The sequence below is a fragment of the Cupressus sempervirens genome, chromosome 4 (assembly GCF_028749045.1).
Source record: "Cupressus sempervirens isolate cs-2001-9-10 chromosome 4, ASM2874904v1, whole genome shotgun sequence".
NCBI lineage: Eukaryota > Viridiplantae > Streptophyta > Pinopsida > Cupressales > Cupressaceae > Cupressus > Cupressus sempervirens.
The window spans coordinates 606,716,598-606,725,457 of NC_143121.1; the positions used below are offsets into that span (position 1 = coordinate 606,716,598).

Consider the following 8,860-nt stretch of genomic DNA (forward strand, 5'->3'; position numbering starts at 1 on the left):
TTTATTCATTTCTAAATTTTATCTTGTTTTTAAAGACATTATACTTACTATATAGAAGTCAAATACACAATTATTAATATAAATTTGATCTTTTAACTTTTTCTAATTAAAAAATGAAAATGAAAAAATCTAACATATTTATTTAAATTCAAATTCATCTAAATATGAAATAAAATTGAAGCTGAAATAAATGAAAATAATCTTGATAAGGTAGAGAGAAGAAGTAAAGCAAAATAAAAATTAGTTTAATCCAAACCTTGCCATGACATGATTTTCAAATGTTTTTCCAATAAATAAATAGTAATAATTATTTTATAACACTCTATAAACCGGAACGAAAATAATGCACTACTTGAAAAAAGCGCGACACCTTATTTGAAAAAAAAAAGGCGCCAAACTTAAAAAGGCAACGCCCAACGATCAAAATAACTGAGAGTTGCGCATCGCAGATTTCGAAACAGCCAACTGAAAACCGATTGCAACGGTAGAAAGACAGCCAAGAAAAGCAGGCTGTCAGAATACATCACACCAGAAACAATTTCACATTCATTTAAAGCATGGCGAAAGTCCACCCTTTTGTCATCAGCTCATATGTTTTTCCAGACTGAAGTAAAGCAAAAGGGCAAAAATGTTACAGTCCACGTAATGTTGAACTCTACAGGATGGTTGAATATTGACGACTGGCCTCTTTCATATGCCATGCTGTAAACCTTTGTAGAGTTAAATTTGAGTCTCCATTGTTAAACACAAACAAATGGGCGTTCTCGTTCACTGCCAACATCGGATAACTCCTTGATGTGATGCAAGTTTTCCCCCACTCTGCAAAGCTCTCTACTATACTGTGATCCACCTGTTCATACAATTACACTACTTCATTTAACTTCCATTCAGAAAGATATCAACACTTCAAGAAAATGAAAGAGAGATTGTGTGTTATCTTTTTATTAAAACTCTGAAATGTCAGTGCAAAAACTAACACACTATCTAATCTAGAAGTAGTTTAGGATACAATCTAATCTAGTAAGAGTTAGATTCCTCCCGCTCGCTCCAAAATGGGCTGTTGGGTGAGTAGCGGTAACACTCCTTTGGTTAAAAAGAATAGTTAAGAGCAATTTCATGAATTGTAGAAATTTTATGTCTTTAAGAACACAGATTCTAAATTGACTAATAGACATAACTCTCACCAAAACTCGCAGAGACAGGGATTTCTGATTAGGAGAAAGGTTTACAAATCCGCCATAACTCGTTTTGTCCACATCAGTGTCTAAAGATGACCTGCCCAGTTTATCATTGTAACCATCTAGTCAGACTTGGCAGTAATCATGCCCAAAAAGAGAAACTAAAGTTATTCATTGATATCAAACAATGCAGCAGAGTAAATGAAGTCATAACCTGCTTTGGTCGACACACAACACCACTTTCCTTAGCTGGTTCTCTGATTTGTGTTTGAAAAATCTGAAAGAAACAACACTTCTTTCACTCAGATCATCTGATGCCAAGACCATTATCCCAATTCCCTGTGGAGTCCCTTCAATATTTGTTCCCCTGCTGCACAACTTTTGGGCATTGGTGAAAACATCCATGTCCTCCACTGTTTCATAGACATGGTCTTCAACCTTATTATGTAAGGTAAATTCGACTTCCACATCAACCTGTACACAAAGTGGACATTTATTTATAGTAGATTTTATGTCATTTCTGAGAATAAGATCATTTATTTATAGACATTCTTAGCTCTCTCATCTTAAGAGATCATTGAATATGATCCGAGATATTGATACTAATAAACTCACACAATATTACCCAATCTTACCCAAAAACGTGAGTATAAGATCATTTAACTACATTAATATAGAAGATTTTATATCGTTACCCCACTTTGATAATGTACTGACCTGTGCTGCTCCTGATGTTAGTCCATCTATCTTCATGACTGACCCCCTCTTTAATACCAAATTATGCCTTTCTACACTGGTGTCCCTTATGGCTTCCACCTCAGACACAGGCCATTGAATGAGACTGCTCCTGGTGCTGCTGTCAAGCTTTACAGTCCTGGGTATCCCCTGCAATAAAAGTCATAAAACCCACATAAACCCTAGCTATGGACAGTAGTAATGGGAAATTGCTATCATCAATGAGCCTATGAATAGGGGAGGAGATTCGGTAGCCATCCAGGCTAACTTCACTCATCTAGATCACGTAAACTATAAGTCGAATTATGCCTATTTTTTTGAAGTACCTCTATAGGTAACTCAAGAGCTTAAAGCTAAGGTTTCAGCATGTAGAGATCGCAGAGTGTGAGGTGGTCTAAAAGTTTCATTATAAAACACTTTCCCAATACCCCTTATGTTCACCCCGCAATAGTCACTCAGCAAAAACACCAAAAAAACAAAAATAATTGTGATAAATGCACAAATGAGTCAATCACCAACCAAAAAAGCTAAAAAAGATAGACTATTAGTACATATATAATCAGCTATTAAGAATATCAATAACATCTCCTCTATCACGATCATTTAGACTTCTAACAACTACTAGATCTCTACCCCAAAACCAATTTCTATCCTAAAGAAAGAACTTTTCAGGATTACCTGAACAGAAGCCCATCCTTTGGTCATATCGTCTGTCACACTGTCAGATTCGTTAATCCAACCCCACAAAATCCTTCTCCCCTTATTATCATCATAAAAGGTTTTCGACGCATAGTATTTGCCATAGTCATATCTGAGCCCATTTGGGCCCTCCACGGATCCATTGTCAGGCACATATCTGTCCAATTGAGGAAAGTACTTACCCACGGTGTAATAGTCTACCTTAGAATCATCCAAGCTGTTCTTCAACACATGTTTCAGAGAAGGCCCCTGAGTAGATGTATCAAGGCCATCGTTGCCATAGAGGGAAACCGGATAAAAATCAGGACATTCCCACATCCCGATATGTTTTGCCGAATGAAGCGGGTGTTTTGCCTTGACCCATTTCTTGAAATCCTTGCTTTTGTAAAGCAAAGCCATTCCTCTCTTCTGTTTATCTCTTTTGTTTCCCACCAGGACTCGCCATGTATCGTCTGATCCCACCCAAGCTGTAGTTGGGTCTCTGAATGAACTGCCATTAATAAAACCTTCAGGAACCATGACAGGATTCTCTGGAGCTTTCTTCCACTCCTTCAGTAAAGGATCCGAGGGATCCGTAGGAACTGCCATGTTTGTAACCTGAACAGAGTCATTGGTGTTTCCCGTGTATAAAATAACGGGAGCACCACCCTGTTGCAAAAAGGTTGCAGATCCAGACCAAGCGCCATTAATGTCGTACCATTCATCTGGGTAAAGAGCTGCTCCAGGCAAATGTTCCCAATTTATCAAATCTCTAGAAACTGCATGCCCCCATCTAATTGACCCCCAAACAGCTGAAAGAGGATTATACTGGTAAAACAGATGATAGTAGCCCTTGTAGAACAATGGCGCTGCAAAAATTCAAACCCTGATTTAGAATGCGCTTCTATCAAAGAATTCAACTATCATCAGATACAGAACAGACTAAGATATATTGATGTATACTCACCGTTGGGGTCTTCATGGTTGGTCCACGCAGAAATGAAATACATCCATATCAACATAAAACAATTGTTAAAACAAACAAAAAATAATCCTAATTACGAGCAAAAGCATAACATTCATAATTCCAAGCTATAAATAAATAAATCCTCTGCAAAATCAACAATTCTTCTAAATTATATACAATTGCCCAATAAAAACTCATGCAAAGTCCAAAAGCCCATACATACCGTTCATCCAATTCTTCAAAGGCTGAAAGTGATAAGCCGTCTTATGAAAATTGAGGATAGACGAATTAAATGTAGGGTTTGCCTTTCCCTTTTGAAGGGCCTTCAAGCTGGTTCCATCCCAGACATGGTGGGAAGCATGGGAGCATACTATCAGAAAAGCAAAAATAAGGAAACAGGACAAGAAAGAACGATCCCCCATTGCAAAGATTTGACTGTAGCAGCAAAACTGGATCTGTAATGCTATGATTTAGGTGAACGAGGCCTTGATTTACAGGGCGCCAAAATGGTATCCACTCAAATGAAGCTGGGTAAAATTTGCAACAAATAATGTAGGATAAGGATGGTTAACGGATAGCTGAAGGCACGCAAAGTTCACCAATAAATGGGCAGGATTCCCATCTCTCGGTACCTTCAATAAGTAAAAGAAAAAGTCAGAAAAACTTTTGTATCGTAAAAGCATAATGGAAAAAGCATCAAAAGGACTGGTACCTAAAGATGGCAAGATTTATTGCAACCAGTAAAATTGATTTATGATCTTTTATGGCCGTCAAGTCTACGTGTGTACATTCCAAGGCTCGACTCAGTTCATCAACTTTTAGGTCACTTATCATGCCCAAATGAGAACCATTAAAATGCCCACTAGCTAATTTTCTTGATCCAGTTCTGTTAAAGTAAGATCTGGAATTAGGGGATTAACTGATTCCAGAAATGGCATAAACTTTTTTTGGTGGAATTTGGGACTCAGCAGGATTCAATTCGTTATTGGGATTATGAAATGTTTGATTGTATGAATTGGAGATATTTTGGGTATGATTGAAATGTACATTGACAATTGAACCGTGCGTTGGGATTAAGATCATGTTCTTCCCCACGATGATTACAGCATGTGATGTGATAGTTAATATATGAGGTGGGGAGAGCTTATTTGGGCTTTCTCTAATGGAGCTTACTGCTATTTTCATGTCGGCACATCCAAGTTTAACAGGCAATTATCAGCAACTAATAATTATTAACAAATATATTGCTTGATATGCCAAAATGGATTTTTCGCTTTCTAATAATTGTTCAACAGATTTCTAGGAATTGTGGCGTTTTTCAATTAGATGAGATTTAATTTGAAAATAAAAAGAAACGTTCTTACGGTGAAACGACTATATCGGGGTCATTTATTTAATTTTCATTTAATTTTTTATTTATTTTGGTGAAGATATTTTTTTAGTTTATTTTGGTGAAGATATTTTAGTGGAGTTTAGATAAGATTTAATTTGAAAAAATGAAATGATATCATGGTGAAACCACTACATCCAAGTCATTTTATTTAATTTTTAGTTTATTTTAGTAAAGATATTTTAGTGGAGTTTAGATAAGATTTAATTAAAGATATTTTAGTGGAGTTTAGATAAGATTTAATTTGAAAATAAAAAGAAATTTATTATGGTGAACCGTGAAACCATTATATCAAGGTCATTTCATTTACTTTTTGGTTTATTTTGGTGAAGATATTTTAATGGAGTTTGGCTATTAGAAAAGGGTTAATTTGGGAAAATTAAAGGATTTTTATCTATGTCATATTATATTTTGATGAGATATTTAATATAATTATATAATGATAAGTGGCACTCTTAGGAGTTAGTTTAGGTTCATGATGTTTGGAATGTTTATCCATCTTTATTAGTTTAAAAGATGGATCTAATAAAGATGAATATAATTACATTTAATTACAATAGATCAAATCATCTTTAATGAAATAAATATATTAAATATAATGATAAATAAGTATACCTACAGTAAAAAAATATAAATATTATTAAATAATCAAATTAAAAATACATTGCATAATTTATTTCAAAACATCAATTTTTAAAAATATAGAAAATTAAAAAGTAAAAAATATCTTTTAAAATATTAAATATTAAAAAATAATATATAGTATTATAGTACACAGTCTAGCCATGGAGGCTTTTATTTTTTAAAGGGTAAAAAAATATAGTTACAACTTGTGATATGATAGTTGAAATAATAGAGGGGTAAACACTTATTAAGACAAAAGGAGAAACAAAAAGGAGAGCTCAACAAGGAACTCTATCCTAAGCAACAATGTCATATAACTCATGAGATTGATCCAAGGGTGGTTGCCCCCTATCCACAATATTCCAATCTTGAACATGATCAGAAGCCCATTTGGCCAAACAATCAATAGCTTTGTTCCATTCTCAAGGAATGTAATTAAAACTAACAAACTCTAGAGAAGTACAAAAGAGAAGAGTTTGATTAACAACTGAATTCAATTGCCAACTAACATCCTCAAACAACTATGAAGTAAGAAAATTCACCACCACTTGAGAGTCAGATTCACAGATAAGCTTGTACTATCCCCTCAAACACGACAACATATAAAATGGCTACAGCCTCCATGAGATTGTTAGTATGCCAACCCTTATGCATTGAAAAAAGAAATTGAACTTCTTTAGAGCTACATCGTGTATTACTTACCCCTAGTTTACTTTTCATGTTATCTTATCAATTCTTTTAGGTTGACCTTATGGTTATGTTTTATGATTAGTGGTACTTGGTTACATGATTTGATTGGATGTTATTTCATACTCAATTGATATATGTGATGAGCTACTTGATACTTGGTTATTTCATGTGTTCATGATTATTCTTCGATGATGATGCATATAGTGATTTCAGTTATTTCATGATGATAGATGGATAATTTATATATGCATTTTTTATGGATACTTATCCCATACTTGCATGTGTATGGTGTACATATATGTTTTACTTTATGTTTGATGTGGTTGAGGGAGGAGGTCATAGTCACCTGCTAATTGGGATGTACACAATGCACCACTCCCTACCATTGCATGTTTAGCTTAGATTTATATGTATATGTACATGCTCAACTTTTATGCAGATTGTAGGTACTGATATCAACTTTCCTAAATTGACACGATGAGTGTGCCCTCTTACAATATCTCAATGGTAAAGAGGGGAGATAGTTCTTGGGTCCAAATCATAATCCTAAGCCAATTGTCCTAAAAAATATGGCAAGTATTTGAGTTATTTGCCCTTCTAAATTTATCAAGTGACGAGAATTCAAGATTTTGACTGTTGAGTTTGATTTAGTACTCTGTCTTTAAAATGGGTTTTCTTATTTAGAATTGTGAGCCTATTATGTTTTTCAATTATAATTAAATAAAATTAAGAGAATATTAAATGATTTAATTTATTGAAAAAAAAATTATAAAGAAAAAATTTCAATTTTTAATTATATTTAATTAATTCAAAAATTAATTAAATAGAAGAATTACATTAAAAGATTTATTTAAAGTTCTAATTTTGGTGTAATTATATTTATTTTATTTAATAATAATTAATTTAGGAGTTTCATTTTAATAATAAACTCTAAATATTATTATTAAATAAATTAATAAATATTCTATTAAAGACATCTTGTGATTTAATAAAGAGAGAAAATAAATTTAATAAAGTTTAAATTTTAACTAAAATGCAAAAAGTTTGTACATGAAGTTAAAATAAACTAAAATAATAAAGAGAAGGGTTTGTGTGATTGTAAAATCGAAACCCTAAAGGGAAAAAACTCTTTATTAACAATTAGAGCTCATTTCTCCACACACAGGTTTGGTGTCCAGCAAATTTTGAGAAAGAGGGTTTTCAAGAAGACGTGATTTCAATTGAAACCCTAAAGGGAAAAAAACTCTTTATTAACAATTAGAGCTCATTTCTCCACACACAGGTTTGGTGGAGCAAATTTTGAGAAAGAGGGTTTTCAAGAAGACATGATTTCAATCGAAACCCTAAAGGGAAAAAAACTCTTCATTAACAATTAGAGCTCATTTCTCCACACATAGGTTTGGTGGAGCAAATTTTGAGAAAGAGGGTTTTCAAGAAGACGTGATTTCTTGCAAGCTCCAAGCATTCATTTGGTTAGCATCAAATCAAGGTAGGATCTTATTGAGATTTGCAAAGTAAATTTTCTTTAAAATTTATGTCTTCTCCATGTTTGTTATGGATATGTTTTTAGAAATAATTCTAGTTGAAACCCTTGTTAGATTGTTTTAATAAAATTATGAATTCAGAATGGGGTTTGGAAAAGAATACCAAAAGTTAAATTGACAAATTTGATAGTTCATAATTGTTTCCCTATCAGATTTATACTAGATTTAATTTTTTAAAACTCTCTCTCTCTCTCTCTCTCTCTCTCTCTCTCTCTCTCTCTCTCTCTCTCTCTCTCTATATATATATATATATATATATCACAAAATTAGGATCAAGGGCCATTACCTCTGCCCATCCCATTGCTACATCGTAGCTTGGCTTTGAAGGCAGCCAAGGCTATCAATAGTAGTTGTAGCTACTACGATAGCCAAGGATGTTGTTTGCAATAGCCTACAGGCCTTAAAATTTTTGTCTATAATATTTTTTATTATAAGTTTTATTAAATACAATTTTTAAACATAATTTTTCGTTTTAATAAAGTTAGTTTATTTAATATTTAATATTCTTATTAAATATTTATAAATATTATTTTATCACTAAATTAATAATTATTGTTATTAATAGATAAATAAATATTATTTTATTAGTAATTTAATAATTTTTATTATAATAATTTAGTAATTATTATTGATTTTTTTTTATCAATAATTATTATTGAATTTTAATAATATTGAATAAATAAATTTAATTTTACAGGTATCATTAAGTTGTATTAAAGTCTAATTATTTTTTAATTGAAGATTTTTTTTTTATGAAGTTGGATTTTATTAAAAGGGTAGTTCATTTTCATATAAAAGAAAAAAATGGGATTTTATATTTAGATGACTTTTTATGAATTGTTGAATCTTTTGAAATTCTTGTGAATTTGAAAACCTTAGCAAATTTGACACTTCAAAAAAAAAAACTTCAACACTATTTGTAAATTGAAATCTTATGTTATCAAAACCAAACAAATTATGAAATTACACTTGTTGTGATGTATGTTTTACTTTGTGTTGAGTTTGGGGTTGACTTAGTATGTTAACTAGTTTTGGGTGTTTACCAAAGGCCCGA

General features: G+C 32.3%; 1 protein-coding gene across 2 annotated transcripts; it reads right to left on the reverse strand.

The window, feature by feature from the left end:
• Positions 1-225: 225 nt before the first annotated feature.
• On the reverse strand, positions 226-4,542 carry LOC149562693 (beta-fructofuranosidase, insoluble isoenzyme 1-like). Of its 2 annotated transcripts, XM_089826135.1 has the most exons (7): positions 4,271-4,542; positions 3,782-4,190; positions 2,592-3,460; positions 1,896-2,063; positions 1,393-1,652; positions 1,185-1,275; positions 226-850 (listed from the first exon to the last, which is right to left on the reverse strand). In XM_089826135.1, the coding sequence occupies exons 2-7, from the start codon at positions 3,978-3,980 to the stop codon at positions 656-658; spliced, it is 1,782 nt and encodes a 593-aa protein (XP_089682261.1). In that variant the 5' UTR covers positions 3,981-4,190; positions 4,271-4,542; the 3' UTR covers positions 226-655. The 2 variants fall into 2 exon arrangements, with proteins under 2 accessions (XP_089682261.1, XP_089682262.1); XM_089826136.1 differs by lacking the exons at positions 3,782-4,190; positions 4,271-4,542 and adding an exon at positions 3,559-3,595.
• Positions 4,543-8,860: the final 4,318 nt, after the last annotated feature.